Genomic DNA, 15985 nt, shown 5'->3' on the forward strand with positions numbered 1-15985 from the left:
AACTCAACTGGCGGGCGTCCCTCACGAGCAGGCCAAGCCCCGCAAGCCGGGGCTGCTTCGGAGCACCCAGAGCCAGAGTATTCATTTCACGCACTTTATTATTTCCTTCTTTGTAACTCTGGAATTAAGGGAGTCTTCATCTGTTTATTCGCAGAGAGACTTCCTTGAACAAAAATGCAGCATTAAATGTTGGCTGTAAAGCCATAAAACTCCGAGGGCCACGGAGAATTCTTTGGTTAACACGCAACCGAAAGGAGAAAAAGGTACGCCCGGTCTTCACCGACTCTTTGGACAGGAAGGGTTCCCAGCTAGCAGCTTACGGGAGGGGAAAAGCGGATCACGTCAGCTCTTTGCCTCTTGATCCGGTTTGCTCCCCCTTCCCTTTCGGATCCCTATGCAAAATTTTATAAAATAGCCTTATGAAGAAGATACGCTTTGCTGCGTTTCCACAGCAACCAAATCCGGGTTTGCATTGCAAGCAGCCACACTGTTCTGCCCCTAAGACACCACGCCACGCGTGAATCACCCCTCTGCAGAAACTGGGTTCAGGCCCTACAAAGGCACTGCAGGCGCTTGCTCTCTCACACGCACGCGCAACACTCTAAACCCGAGCCCTGCTCACCCCAGAAAGGTGGGGACAGAAGAGCGGTGGAAAGGCCTGCCTTGGGGTCTCCCAGGGAGGAGGCACTGCCCTCTCCCAGGACTTCTCCGCTGAGCATCCGGGCCTGCAGCCCAAGGAGCCGGGGCAGGGCCCGCTAAACACGAAGAGCGACCCTGCGCAGGGGCTGAAAGGCACTCCTGCAGAGCTGGACAGAAAGGGGGCTCCTTTTCTTTTCTTTAGAACAGCAGAATTCAGAACTTCCCTCCACATCCCAATGTTTTTACTGCGGTTGGCTAAGGACAGGGCGTTTTCTTCTGTTTCGTCTTTCGCAAGGATGAAGCAGACGTGGGACAAAGGTCCCCCACGCACTTCTCAGGCAAATCTTTCTGGAAAAGCCAGCGGCTCTCGACTGCAGCAGCCGGGCCGCGCTGCGCTCTGCTCGCGAGGAATGTTTACGAAGCGAGCCTTTGCCCTGAAAGGAAAGGCAGCGGAGCTTGGGCGGCCAGCCTAAGAAGATAAGACCCGGCGGCGGGTGATGAAATTATGCGCCGCTTGGAGAAAGTGGCCAGAGGGAAGGAGCGCCTCTCGCTCAGGGGGAGCGACGGGCAGTCGAGGAGCTGGGACCGGCCTCCTCGCGTCACGTTCTTGCAAAACTCGGCGGTGGACGTGGGCTGAGAACAAGAAGTCCACAGAGGGAGAGGATGGGAGAAAGCCACCAACAGCGGTTCCTTAATGGGTCCCTGATGCTCAGGAGAGCCTAACTGGATGCCTGGGAAGCGGAGGATCCTGCTGGAGGGGCATCTGAGGGGTCCCCGGGGCCAGCAGGCATGTCCTTACGCCTTTTGCATCAATGACTGGCAGGCAGGTGCAAGTGGGCTTTGAATGCCCTTTCCTTGCTCTTGCCAGGGGTGAAATGCCATTCATCTGGCCTGTCTCTCTGCCAACCTCTCTCTGTTTCTCTTCTGGATTTATAAACCAAAGGGTTCCTTGACCGGAACTGCTCCCAGCCTCTCAGGCGGAAGGGCTGGGCCAGTGGCATTCCCTTGCCAAACGCACTGGCCGTGCCCCCATGGGAATCTGCAGGCAGAGCCACGCCACCAGGCGCCATCTGCTCTCCCGGAGCGAGGCAGGGGTCCCTGCCCGCGGAGGGAGAGGCTCAGGACGAATCCTTCTCTTCTGCAAGAGGAGGAAATGGTTGGCCAGATGAGGATGCCTGAACCAAAGGGGAAGAATGGCTGGTTTAAAGTCCACCCCGAAAGGGAGTCACGCTCCGCGTGCAGGTGGCAGCTTACATCATCCAGGCCTCTTTATCTCTGTTGTTTTCCTTTGTCTCCTTACACGTCAAAAGCTGCCGTGCCACGGAAAAGGAGCCTCCCCGCCTTCAACTGCGAGAAATGTCAGGGGTGTGACCACGAGGGTCCTGGGCCCCTCGGGAAAGGGAGACCCTCGCTGCGAGGGGTCCAAAGCAGCCCTGGCTACTTCCTCCTCAGGAGCTGGAGGAGCCCAGCCAAGAGGGTTCGTGTCTGAAAAGATTTCATCATCACAGGATGTCCAGCCAAAGAGTTAATTATAAAGTTTGTTTTTCTTTAAAAGAGCGTAGGATCCTGTAACAAATTGGTGCCTGTTTCTAAATATGTGAGGTTTGCATCCAAGCAACACCAGGCAAACTGTATCTCATTCCTGCAGTCACAAGGCCGCTTCGCTTTTAAGTGAGATTAAATTGCAGCATTCTTCTTTTTTAGTTTTCTCCCCACTAACTTGAGAGAAATGGAGAAGCAGATTAAAACGCAGGGAATAACAGGTGGGAGAAAATTAACCTGCACAGCTCAAGTTATGGGTATGGTGGCACAGCTGACTAAAGAATGGGTAGGTGGTTGCCCAGCAGGCACCCAGTGGAGGGCCTAAAATTAACTAGCTGCACCTTTATTCATTACCTGCAAGGAGAACAATTGTTATTCTACTCTGCTTTTTCCTTATATGGGCCTTTCACCTCCTCCTATCTTCACCACACAATCAAAACCCAAGACTGGAAGCCATAGGGTGGGGGGCCCAGAGTTCTCTCTCTTCTCCCTCCCAAAATGTTCGTGCACAGGAGGCTCAAAGGATGAGGAGAGCCGCCCACCTGCCCACCCTGTTCTGAGCCTTAGAGCAGGTTGGTGGGCGGAAGGTGGGCGAAGAAAGGTCCGGCAGCCATCGCAGACGACGCTTCTTGCAGCCCAGAGAAGCTTCCCAGAAACTCAGAGCCATGGTGGCGTTTACGGCCTGGCGGACAAATCCCCCTTTGTCCGCGCGGGGAGGTCAGCTTCAGCAAGCCAACAAAATATTTCCATTTCAAAAAAGGGAGAACAGTGAAAAGACCACAACCATGTGTGGGCTGGCATTAAAGCTCGAATTAAAAGCCTTTCTTCCCTCTCCAGATGTCCTTTAACAGAAGTTCAGATCTGCAAGGCCTCTGTAAACAAGCCAACATATAAAAATGCCCATCTGGGGCTGATGCGCACCAAGTGGGGCGAGGCTGTTCTAGCCACCAGACCAGACAAGGCAAGCTCCCCAAAGGGGTGAATACAATGCCCCGAGTGACCCTTGGAGGGAAGCAACAGAGGAGCGCCTCCTCATACAGAGATACAACACTGAAACCCTTCAGGGCAGACTTTCTTCCCTCACTTGGATCCGAAGCAAGAAGGTCATTCAAACACCCTGGAGGTTAATAAAATCTAGCGACATTCTCCATGCTCGTGAGATGGCTGCACATCGCAGTTCTGGATGAGTGCCTATCCACAGCTCCTCTCACCAGGATCAAGCGGGAACTTGTACAGAAAGCAGACGGGGTGAGCACCCTCAATTTCGCCAATGTCTGGACAGACCAGGAGAGTAACGTCAGACTCCTTCTTTGGAGCTGCGCCAGCCTTCTGCTGGTGGTTCAACCCACGTAGCCTGATTTCCTAGCAGGTGGGACCAAGGAAGGGGGTAACATGCAACTCCTTCCTTCACGGCAGTGTTTCCCAACCTTGGCAACTTTAAGACGTGTGGACTTCAACTCCCAGAGTTCTCCAGCCAGCAATTGTGGACTTCACTGGCTGGGGAATTCTGGGAGTTGAAGTCCACGCGTCTTAAAGTTGGCGAGGTTGAGAAACACCGCTTTAGAGTTTAGCCAGGCAATTCACCATCTTCAAACAGTATTTCCAAGAAGAACAGCAACCCTGCAGAGGTCGCTGGCTGAGACACCTCCCATGCCAAGCAATGATGCTTCTAAAGGGAGAAGGTGTCAGGAGTTGGCAGCGGGGACACTTGGGGGGGAGCCCCACAGGGAGAGCTCAGGTGCGGAGGAAGAGATCCAGGCTGTCACAGAGCCAGACTACTCAACTACTACAATCACTCAAGAGGGTGGTTTTTCTGCCTCCCCACCAGGCTCACCCAGGTCAGCTCGGTGAGTTTATTTTATTTATTTTATTTGGCCTGCAAATGAGCCAACCCCCTGCAGTGGAAAATAACCCCTCCCTGCAGCACAACTCGGGCAACCATCTCTCCGAAAGGAAATGGCTGAAAAAAATATCAGGAACTGGCCAGGCAGTGGGTCCCCCGAAGCAGGCAAGTTGAGGCTGATAGGAAACGGCGCAACGGGGCTGCGTTGCCTCCAAACCAGGTTTCTCCCGAATCCAGAGCTTTGTTTGCTCTGCTCTTAATGGAAAATCATTGTTCTGACAGGGTTTGTCTGTTTGTTTTGCTATGGAACAGAGATATGAAGGCCTGCAGAAGAAAAGGAACAACAACAGAATAACTTTCCAGAAAGAGAACCGGGTTTTTATCTGGTCAGAGCTAAAGAAGGAAAGTCTCCTTGAGTCTGGTCCAGCTCAGCGCTTGGGTGTCGAGATGGGCGCATCCTTGCAGTTTTCTCTGCAGCGACCAAAACTCTGTCCTGCCTTCTGGGAATTATTTTGTCTTCCCAGCATAACGTTTAGCCCGAGATTTCTGAAGGTCTCCTATCCGAGCCCTGGCCAGGTGCAACCGCGCTGAGCTTTTCGAGACCTGATGAAGCCAGCTAGGGCGTACCTCCCTGCACAGGAAGCTGAAATCCAGCCCTCTTTGCTGGAAAAAGATCAACGGCTGTCCTCAACACCCCGCAGCAAAAGCCTTCTGCAGAACGTACGTCCCCGAAGCAAAGCCCAGTGCCCGTTCTGCAGAAGGCTTAGAAGTAGCCTACCTGGTTCCTTCATTGCAATGGACATAAATTAAGGGCGGGGGAGGGGAATCAATGCTCGTGCAGGCTTTCTTCTGCAGAGGAAACAGTGGCTGTAAATGAAATTGCAATTCCAAGCATGGGGAGATTGCTGAATTCTTCAGAGGGAGGTCAAAGATAAAGCAAATCCAGTGCCAGGGAAGGAAGCCTATCGCCCTAACGCTATCCAAGTGCCCCAGTGCCAGCTCCTCTAAAACGAAGATCACAAGTGAGCCGCTGATGTCCCAGATCCAAATACTATCCCAAAGTAGAATCAGAGCCCTCTGTTTTTTCTCTGTTCCCTTTTCAGGAAGGGAATCTAGCTGCCTCCTTGGGGCTTGGAGGATTAATCACTGCCAAGTAGATGCTGGAGTTGGAGGCCGAAGGAGGAAGCTGGCAGAGAGTAAACTCCAAGCCAGAGGGAACGAGAGAGAGAAAAACAGCAGAGCTGTGCTGCTGGAATTGAGAAGCAGGAAGAAGAGAGTCCAAAACAGGAGAGGGAGGGAGCTGAGACACAGAAGCTTTCAAGGGAACTCTGATATAATATAGTGTATATACAATGTAGTAATAGGCAGGAGGCTCAGAAGAGCCATCCCGGCCCCTGGAAAGGCGGAGGGGAATATGACACAGCCTCCAGCCCTAGGATGCCCGCCTGTCCCCTGCTCCCTAGGCTGGACGACGCATAGGTAGCCCCCAGACTGCGGATTCTGACACCGGGAAGCCACCTGGTCCTGAGAAAAGCGAAGCGAATGGCGATTTCCGCAGGCCAAGGGATGCAAGGCATGGATTATGTACAGTTTGGGGAGGGAGACGAGAGGAATGCCGGCTTTCAGGCTCTCGCCGTGCCCCAAGGCAACAATGGATTACGCTGCCCCTTGAAAGGGCAGGAAAAGGGCAGCACATAAAATACAAACGCCACTCCTTAATGCCAGCCTGGTGATGCCCATTCTCCTTCTCTTCAAGCGCAAGCAGCAGTCTATCTGACCATTCTTATACCAGGGAAGAGCGGTCAGTGACGCTCACCCACCAAGCACGATGGGAATTCCCGCTCCTCATGGCCGCTAGACCCCGGCCCCAATAAGGAGGATACCGCTCCTAGAAGGCCGCACGATCGGCCACTGCAGAGAGAACGATTCTCTCCGTAATTCATGCAAATGCAAGACCCTGTGGCAATGAGTCCCACGGGCCAGTGAGCGCGTAGGTCCCCTGAATGGCACCGCACACAGCTGGAAGCGCAAGGTGCCTCGGAGCCAAACCTCCCAGCGCAAGGCTGGTGCTAACTGAAGAAGAAACGCCACGCTTATTTTTAAATAGGGGAGCAGAGATAAAATGACGACAAACAGTGGTTAGTCACACATCAGAGTTTAACTGATTTTGGTTTGGCCCAATTCGGGAATCCAGCTGCCTCTGGCTTTGCATTACGTGTGAACCCAGACACCACCGGGGTTTCATTCCACAAACCCTGGTTAAAAGAAACCCTGACCCATCCCCGTGTGTAAACCCCACCTTTAAGAGCTGGAAAACAGCCACTCACACTGGCCTGCCTCTCATCTTCCTGGAGGGGGGCACAGAAGCGAGACACTCATCGCCTTCCTCACTTACTGCTCCCTGGACGTGATGGACTACAACTCCCATGACTCCCACTACCTTGCTGGCTGAGGGGGGGGGCTTTCCCTCCCATACCTCAAAGCTACAGGAAGTTGAGGAAAGCCTAGCATCAGAGGCTCAGGATGCCCCGCAAGGCAGCCCACCCAGGACCTGTTGCGGACGCCTCTTTCTTTCTAGAGAAGACCTAGGCACGGGCAGGGAGGGCGCACCTTGGCCGGCAGGTGGAGGGCAGGCCCCACTGGAGGCTTCTTTCAGCCTCCTATGCAGACTCCCCAAATGTGATAATCAACGGGGGGGGGGCTTTCCAGCCCCCGATGAGCCCTCGCTGCATTTCCTCCCCCCCAGAGCAAAGGCCGAGGTCCAGCCCTCCAGCGGGGAAGGGGCGGCTGCCCTCCTCCCCTTTCGGTTAGCAGAAGGGGGGCTTCCAAGCACGTCCCTCCCTCACAGCCAGGCCAGGAGGTGGGAGCAGAGATTGGAGGCAACTCGGCCTCTGGGGTGGGGGGGTCTTCGGACTCCCATCCCAGCCCTTCGGCAGGAGCCTTTCCTAAGCCGAGCCCCGAGCCGCCGCCGCCCCCCCTCCATATCAGCGCAAAAAAATCACGGCCGTTCTCAGTGCCTCTCGGCCTCTTCGAACCCCAAGCCAAGCCCCCGCCCCGTCTGCTTTCTGCCCCCAAATCTTAACCTCCGGAGCGCCCCCCTCCCCCGGGTACTGACCGGGCTGCGTCGCTTCAGCGTCACGTTCTTCCATAGCAGGAGATAAAGTTGGTGCAGGAAGCCCATCACGTCGCCCCTCCCTTGGCATCAGCTGCAGGGCGAGATGGGGGCGCAGCGGCGGAACGCAGAGCCGCGCACCGGGGCGACCCCTCGCCCTCCTCGCCGAAAGAGGCAGCGGCTCGACGGAGCGACGGCCGGCGCTTTCTGTCTGCTGCAGACGGGTGGGGGGGGGAGGCGGGCACTCTCGCAAACACACCCCGAAGGCAGGGGCGGGGAGCGGGCCTTCGCCAAGCGCCTGCACAGCGCCTACTCGCGAGGAAGCGCTGCGCACGGGCGCCCGGCTTGGCGTTGCCGAAGCGGAGCCGGCCGGCGAGGGGCGCGCCGCTCTCCGCCGCCGCGGCTACCGCAAAGCCGGCCAGCCCAGCGCCGCCCCCACCCTCAGCGCGGCCCAGCCCGGTTTCTTAAAGCGGCAGCCGGCCGGAGAACCCGCGGCAGCCGAGTGGGGAGCCCGGCCCGCGCCTGCCTCCAGCGCCGCCTCTGGCCCCGCTGGATCCTCAGGGCAAGGCGCGGGGCTCCGCGCGCTTGCTGCTCCGGCTGCCGCCCCCCAACGACGCCCGGGGGCAGGAAGGAGGAGTCCCCGAGCAGCGTCTGGAAGAAAGCTCGCGTAGGCTGGCTGCGGGTTGTTCTCAGCACAGCGCGGGGTGGTCCCGGGGAACGGGGCTTATTCAACCAACGATGGCTAAACCAGGGCTTAGGGGACCTGCGAAGGGGTGGCGGTCTCCCCCTCTGAAAGTTTCCTCAAAGCTGGAAAGGGGTGGTACCTGCCCACCCAGGGTGAGGCACCGGTTAAAACGCTCAGTTAAAAGCCAATTAGCCATGAGTAGGTAATGGAGCCTCCATGTGCAGGGCCAGGATGCCCCAGTATATCAGGCCCCGGGGGACACATCCGATCTTGTGTCCAGAGGTTTTCGGTGGGCTGCTGCTGGAATCCAGTTTCCAGATGTTGCAGCTTCTTTTCCTGGGGGAGGGGGCTCTGCAGAAGAACCAAGAACATCTCCCGGCAAGGGCCTGGGAGTTTCCATTCCTGGCCCATTTTCCCTCCAACGTGGGCCAGGAGAGGGGAGAGGAGGAGAAGTGAAGGAAAAGGGTTCTTTTCTGGGTTCACAGGCGGAGTCCTGGCAGAAGAGTTGGGACTTCAATTCCCACAATTCCTTCCGAGCATGCGGTGAGCTGCTGGGAACTGTAAGACGGCCCCCGGAGGCCCTCCCCTTCCTCCTCCCTTGGATTACAGTCAAGGGGTCTCATCTGGGCTCGCGGCTTCCTGGCAGCAAAGGTGCCGAGCCCTTGAAGAAGACGCCAGGCTTCCGGGCAGGGGGGCCCTTTAATTTTCCAGGCTGCGTCGCCAGCTGGTCCAGCGGCATGAAAAAGGTGCCGGAATGACCGTGTGGCTGTGTGCGCACGACCCGCTTCAGCGATTCTTCTCACTGCATCCTCACAGCACGTCAGATGTGTGGTGTGCGTGCAACAGGGGGATGCTCTGGAAAACAGGAACCCCTCTCCCCCGTGCCTTCGCGTTGTGGGTTACCCATCACACATACACACACACAGACACAGACTGAAGTTACTCCTTTAAAAACAAAGGTGGGGATCTTTGAATCACTTTTAAAAACAGGGTCCAAGAGCTCCTCTTGGAGGAGAAACATCAGAGTTGCAGACCTTTGTTTAAAAGAAAAAAAAAGGTTTTTTTCAGTGCCAGGAAGAAAAAAAAAAGGTCCTCCATTGGTTCCACAACCCGAGCCACTTCCAGCACTGAATTTGGCTTTTTTGGGCTTGTGCAAAGCACAAGGGGATGTTGTGTGAACAGGGCTGCTGGGATCAACCAGGACACCACACCTGTGTCTCAAGCCCGCTGGCCGTGACAGACTACAGCTTCCATTATCCCCACCCAGCACGGCTAGATCAGATCAAATCAAATCTTTATTACGGTCAAAGACCAGCATCAGGAGGGTAGGGTACAGTCAATTTAAGAAGCATAGAAAATACATCAGAAAAATAATAACAATAAAAAGCTAAAAGATATAAAATAGAAAGCATACATCTAAAAGGAACCTAAAAGAAAACTTAGAAGACAAGACCTAAAAGAATCGAAAAGGAGGGGTAGGAGCGTCAGATGGGTGGTTAGCATTTGGCAGACTATATCTATTAAATTACAGAGCACTCTAGTATGACAAACTAGATGCTCATTTAGGCTCGTTTATGGCACAGGTCATCCTCTGGCGAATTTTAATCGCTGCTGTGCAGAACTCGTTCTGTGTTGGAGGGTTGGTATCCGAAAGCAGCAGGGAGGGGTGGGCAAAGCGGCTTCAGGAACCAGAAGAACCCAGCGCGGGGGGCGGGGGGAGTCAGCAAAACTTAAGACTTTTGTGGAACCAAAACTCAGCTGCTGGCGCAACCAGAGAGGGCTGCTCTGTGCCCCAGATGGCTTGTGCCAAAGCCAGGCCTGCAGCTGGCACTGAGCTGAACACCACCGCTCAGCTTCCCTTCTGCCTGCACGCCCCTCGTCAAGCTGGGGTGACTGCTTACGCCTGATTTGGGGTCACGGAGTTTCATAGGCAAATGGCCCTCTTCTTGGAAAGGAAACTCTGGGGGAGTTTCTGTATTCACACCACCAAAGCTCTTCCTGCAGAACGGTCTCAGGCGTCTAAGCAGCCTGGATGCTCCAGATGTGGTTTGGGGGACGAGAGAGAGAGACACGCTTCCAGCAATACAGCTGTCTGAGTCTGACCAAGGTGAGAACAGCATCAGTCAGTGACAAGTTTCTTTTGATCAGCACGGGAAACCGCAGCTGGCGTTCTGCCCCAGCTCTCTTTTCAGAAGAGGAACCGCTTTTTGAAAGAAGGAGCTCTTCTCCAAGGCAAGACCAAGGTGGCACGGTAAGTCAGCATGGCATTTATGGCGGGGACTGCCAAGGGGGCCAGGGCACGCGAGACGAAGGTGGGACAGAATGAAAAGTGCTGTAGATGTTTACTGGTGTGATGGAGGCGGCCGCAGCTTTTTAAAGAAAGAGTAACTGAAAGATTCCCGAGGGGCAGCTCCGGCTGTTTCTCCCCCGAAGTCACACCCCGTGTTCATCCTAGTTTTCTACAGATAAATAACTGTGTCCAAGGTGGTAAGAGAAGACTTATAGAAAGAGGCGATGTTTAACATCAAGTATTAAAATGAAACAAAATGAAAGCCGTTTTTGTTTGTAGATGAACCGAACTAAATTCTCCCATTGTGGTTCCTCCACTTTTCTCCCTTGGTCCTCCCACCAACCATTCTGGACGAAAATACCCCTCGTATGTGGTTCGTCTCTACCTGCTCCTGCCCTCTGCCCCCAAAGCAGACGCTATAAGCATGTATTTTAAATTCAGCACCTTTCCAGATTTTTCAGCTGAAGTAGCAACATCTTCCTCTTCAAATTTTGGAAGGGCATCTTAAAAAAAAAAAGACAACACCCTTATTAGTATTTTAAAAATCCAAAACTTAAACGTGTGTGTGCAGATGCATGTAAAACCCTCTGAATCCAACCACCTTCATATCTTACATTAAGATTAAAATTAATTTTGTTTTCACTGTTTCAAGGCTAACCTCATACCGCAGTTTCTAATTTGCATTTCAATAAGGTGGTGGTGTTTGTTGCACACCAGTTATGGAAACACTGTCATTTTCTCCTTTTTATTTATTTCATTAAATATTTTTAATGAAGTAGTTGGTCTGAAGTGCCAGTTAGGAGAACACTGATTTTAGTTGCTGAAAGGATATGAAAGCTCGGCTTTCTTAAACTCAGGGCACTTTCAGAATTACTCGAAGCACCGACGTTGTCTAATGCTGACGAAATATCCCAAATGAACCAACTGAGAAGCTGGAGAAGATTAACAAAGTGACTTTTATTATGTATAAAAGAACAGTGCTCATTGGGCACATCTCCCGAAAGGAGAAAGAAACAGGCAGAATTAAAATATAGATACACGCACGCATGCACACACACACACATTTCCAGTGTACATATTCATTAAACTAATTTTCATGCAATTAACTGAGAATAGACAAGCAAGGTTACATCATGCCACACGATATAACCTGCATTCAGTATCGATACCAGTTCTGACCAACTTAGTTGTACCAACTCCTACGGTTGCTAGAATTTGCTCAGAAGATTTCTTCAAGCTCTCCAGTTCCTGCTATGGTCTGCGTAATCTGCTTGCTTCATGTTTTCCCCTTTATTAACCAAGCTCTTTACGAATTTCTGCAACAGTTTCCTGGTTCTGCTTAATCTGTATTTGGTAATCCACAGCCTTCTGGAGGGCCAAGGCACATTAATGAGGGATGAAGAACTTGTCGGCACCTGATTCGGGAACGCAGAGACATAATTTTCTTGTCATGGCCTCCTGCCTTTCAACGTGCACAGCCATGTTTCCGGAGCAGCCCCCTCCCTCTGGAACAGCGTGCCCCTCGGGGTCAGATGTGCCCTTCGGAAAAAGGGTTTAAACAGTTTTGCTTCAAAGGGCACATGGGTAGAAAGATCCCTCGAGCGTGGCCGTGTCTTTTATGAGCAGGAGCAAGTAGCTTTGTTCACTAAATGCTTTTTATTGCATTTTACGTATTGTTTTTAGGCACTGAAAACCACTGAGTGCCAGGAGGAGGAGGTGGCATATGCAAATGCGGTTGCTTGCTTTCTGTGGCATCAGCAGCAAGAGGAAAAACATATTTAGAGTTCCTCCTAGATAGATGATTTTGCAAGCCTGCTAGTCCAAGCAACCGTCCTGAACTTCCCTAAACACCCAGGAACTCCCGATCCCGATGCTTTCAAGCTCCTGACTAAAACCCGATTCTCAATAATGCTCGTGCTTGATTGGCACCAGCTGTGGCGGTGTGATTGGACTGGGAAAGGCTGGGTCCGTCCGTCTTTGCCCACTTGCAAAGGGTCCTGGCTGGGTGTCCCCGAGTGCTCCCCTCTCCTTCACCATCCCAAAAGCCTGGATCTCATCCCTTTCTCTCCCCGGTACATTTGGGGAAACCACTAAAGGCACGCGCTGGCCCACGTGCCGACTGCCTGCTGCGCTGGGTGATTCAAACAGGACCAAGGAAGCATTTTTAAAGCACCAAGTCCTTCAAATCTTGTGGCAATTCGGCATCCTTGATGTTCAGAATGGTCCTCCATCTCTTCCCGTTCACTCTCCCTCCTCCTTTTTCTCAATCCTTGCATTTGCTGGGTAGTTAAGAGCACTGCCAGTTTCAATGGCTGGTGCAGAAACACCCCGTCCCTTGAACTGCAGTTCATGCTCCTGTGCGCCCAACTGGTTGGCGCACTCAGGGTTGCTGGTGTTAGGACGACCACCTCACGCTTCAGAGCATTTTGGATCTCGCTCCGATGCTTTAGAATTGGGTCCCCAGAACTCTGCTCGGAGTCTGATATTTTAAGATTTTAAAGGGTCCTTAAGACACCTTTTTTTCAGGATCTTTATGAATCTGAAAGATTCTCTTTTCAGTGGCAGGATTTGATGCCAGTTAAATTATGGCAGTCTGGGGATTAGAGAGTGTTCTGAACTGATTATTGTACCGTTCAAGTTTGATATTTGTTTATACTGTGTTATCAATTTGCTTTCTCTGTACTGCGTTTAGATATAAGTGCATGCTGAGCAAAAATACATTTTTTTGACCAAAAATAGAATATGTATGGAGACATATGCAAACGAAAACAATAGCCTTATAAACAAAACAAAAAAGCCATGATCTGCATAATTAATATTACTATCTGTAACACGTTTCGTTAATAAGAGTTCTGTTCAGATACCTTTCACTTCCTCCTCTTCCAGAATAGAAACGTTTAAAGCCCCCACCCTCAGGGACAGCCTGAAGATTTATTACTTTCAGGCATAGTTACTTTCTCTCTGTTTAACTTCCAAGAACAACTTCCCTCATGAACGAAATCTGCTGAGTGAGAGGAGCGAAAGCATTTCAGATCAAAACTTCCACATATTACCACCGTAACATCTCGCTTAACTTAAACAAAACACTAACTTTTCTTATGTGATCCCAAATAATGGGATATTCATCCAACCAAATTTCAAGAGCCAGCACTTCCTCTGGAGTTGGGGGTCTCCTCTTCCTTGTTCTTCCTGCTTGAACCCATCATCTGTTTTCACATCCTTCCAACACCCCCATCTATTCACCAGTACGCCAAGGCCACCTATATCTCATCCTGAGTTTTGGTTTGGGAGATACTGGTGGGGGGGGGGGAGATTCTGCTTGGTTGCAGCCAAATGCAAGACTGAAATATTGTTTACGAAATATGACATACATTACGCCATATTTCTGTAGCATTTCCCAAAAGCATGGCAGATTGCAAGCCCCGTTATGACCCAGTGAGGTTGGTGTGCAATATCACTAAGGTACTGCAGAGGGTGGTGGGCAGTGCCAAAGCTGAAAGAGGTTCTGCAGTCTCATCCGTCGCTTAGCGGGCACTCTTCCACTTTCAATAACCCCAAAAGCTCCTGTCTCGGCAATTCCTTTTGCGTCAGGCGAAGGGTTCCGTATGTCCTGTACCTCCAGTCCAACAGCCGGACACTGCCGGAACGAGGGGCCAGGAGGCTGCTCCGTACGTCCTTTTATGCAGACGGTACCCAGCTAAATGGGCTCTTTGGCAATCCTTTGGGTAACGCCGATCCCTTCTTTCTTTCTTTCTTTCTTTCTTTCTTTCTTTCTTTCTTTCTTTCTTTCTTTCTTTCTTTCTTTCTTTCTCTCTCTCTCTCTCTCTCTCTCTCTCTCTTTCTTTCTTTCTTTCTTTCTTTCAGCTCTGAGTGCCACTGGGACCGAGGAAGGAAGAGGGCTGAGCAACCCCAGTTCCTAAACCCGGCTCCTACACAAAGCAGCAGCAGCGTTTCCTGGTCGCTTCTCCACCCGATGGCCCCCGTTGCAAAGATCTGGCCTTGCGTTTCTCTCCTTGGCCTCATCCTGTTCTGGAATGTGCTGTTCTTCTTCAGGCTGTCTGATAAGCCCAAGGAGTCTCCAAGGCACAACACCACCTTGACCATCCTGATCTGGAGCTGGCCCTTCGGGGCAGTCACAGACCTCACCGGCGACGTCTGCTCCAGGCTCTACTGCATCACAGGCTGCCAAGTGACCACGGACCGCAGCCTGTTCGGCCAAGCAGACGTGGTGGTCTTCCACCACCAGGAACTCCAGTATGGAAGACACCGCCTTCCACCGTCAAAGGCCCACCCTGGGCAAAAGTGGGTTTGGGTCTCCCTGGAGTCTCCAAGCCACACCAAAGCCCTGGAGGGCTGGGTGGGGAATGAATGGAACTGGGTCCTGTCCTACAGGCGGGATGCGGATCTCTTCGTCCCCTACGGGGAGCTGGTGCCTCACTCACTGGACGTGGTGGACATCCCAGAGAAAACCGGCTTAGTGTCCTGGGTGGTCAGCAACTACCATCACACCCAAGCGAGAGCAGCCGTGTACCGCAACCTGTCCAGGCACGTCAGAATCGACGTGTTTGGGGAGGCAAGCAAGAGGCCCCTTTGCCCGGACTGTCTGCTGCCAACTATCGCCAAATACAAGTTCTACCTCGCCTTCGAGAACTCCATCCACCGGGACTACATCACGGAGAAGCTCTGGAGGAACGCTTTCCTCGGTGGCTCCGTGCCCATCGTCCTGGGCCCCTCCCGCACCAACTACCAGCAGTTCATCCCTGCCGACTCCTTTATCCACGTGGACGATTTCAAGTCAGCCAAGGAACTTGCCACTTTCTTGACCACCATGAACGAAAGCCACTACCGAAGCTTCTTTGCCTGGAAGCGGAGCCACGCGGTCAGGCTCCACGAGGACTGGCGGGAACGGTTCTGTACCATCTGCCGGCAGTACCCCCACTTGCCCCAGAAGAAAGTCTACCTGGACTTGAAGCGGTGGTTCTGGGATGGCTAGCCTCTGCAGCTGAAGCCAGAAACACCCCGGTGAAGCGCAGACCATCCCGCGGCTCTTCTCCTGGTCCAGAGGTGCCCCCTGGCTCTTTAGAAGACCCCTGCCTCCCAGGGTAAGGTCCCCGCGTTCGCCTCGATGCTCACCTACGAGGCCTTCCCTTTTTCCAATTATCCCCCCTTCTTACTCTGGGGTTCAATACTTTTGTTCTCCAACCTGACTGACCGACTTTCCTTTGCTCAGGTGCCCCCAACGCAGTGAAGTTCCTCAAACTTTGCTAAGGCCGAAAGAGCTCAGATCCTGCCCCTCTGCCCCAATTTCACCACCCTGGGATGATGGGATGTGTAATTGAGCCCGGGGCGTGGCGGGGAGCGAGCCATCCCAAGAGGCAGAGAAAGGCGCGAAGCTCCGGAGATAGCATCTGGCGGCAGATGGGCCCGGCCTTCACTTTCCTGTTTACCCCCGTGAGACTGGCAGGAGAGGAAGCGAGAAAGCTCAGCGCCCCTCGCAGGCTGACCCCGCCCCCGCCCCGCCCGCCCCGCCCCTCTTACCCCGGAGCTGGGGCAGCTTCCAGCGCCCAAGCCGCGAAGGGGCTGCGGGGCCCGGGCGGGGGGTCTCGGGGGCGCCCGCCCTTCCTTGAGCGGCGGGCCAGCTGGGCCGGGCCTTACCGCGCCAGGCGGCAGCGGGCAGAGTCCCCGGCCAGGGCTCTCCAGCCAGCCGCGCCCGGCTGCCCCGCAGGAGCCTCTCGGGAGCCCTCGGCTCTCCTGGCCGGACCCGGCGGAGGGGGAGGAGGAGGGGGAGGGGGGAGGTGGCGGCGGCGGCGGCGGCGGGTTTCCCCACCAAACTTCGCCTCTGCTTGGATTGCAGCTGCCGCCGATTCCTCCTCC

General features: G+C 53.5%; 2 protein-coding genes across 2 annotated transcripts in view; one reads left to right on the forward strand and one right to left on the reverse strand.

The window, feature by feature from the left end:
• ABCA2 (ATP binding cassette subfamily A member 2) overlaps positions 1-7445 on the reverse strand; it is a 35455-nt gene extending 28010 nt beyond the window's left edge. Inside the window, exon 1 of the mRNA XM_007427073.4 lies at positions 7140-7445. Within this exon, the coding sequence (XP_007427135.2) occupies positions 7140-7205 (66 nt within the window). The 5' untranslated portion in view covers positions 7206-7445. The remainder of the gene's footprint in view (positions 1-7139) is intronic.
• Positions 7446-7450: 5 nt separating this feature from the next.
• On the forward strand, positions 7451-15668 carry FUT7 (fucosyltransferase 7). Its single transcript, XM_007427085.4, has 2 exons — positions 7451-10072; positions 13976-15668. Exon 2 carries the CDS (start codon positions 14085-14087, stop codon positions 15102-15104), a length of 1020 nt encoding a protein of 339 aa, XP_007427147.1. The 5' UTR covers positions 7451-10072; positions 13976-14084; the 3' UTR covers positions 15105-15668.
• The last annotated feature ends 317 nt before the right edge of the window (positions 15669-15985 follow it).

This window comes from Python bivittatus, unplaced genomic scaffold (assembly GCF_059951505.1).
Source record: "Python bivittatus isolate LINGU-HERP-01145 unplaced genomic scaffold, Pbiv_v1 ctg000160_np1212, whole genome shotgun sequence".
NCBI lineage: Eukaryota > Metazoa > Chordata > Lepidosauria > Squamata > Pythonidae > Python > Python bivittatus.

Coding starts and splice junctions, on each gene's coding strand:
- FUT7 (XM_007427085.4), top strand. CDS start 14,085: ATGGCCCCCGTTGCAAAGATCTGGCCTTGCGTTTCTCTCCTTGGCCTC.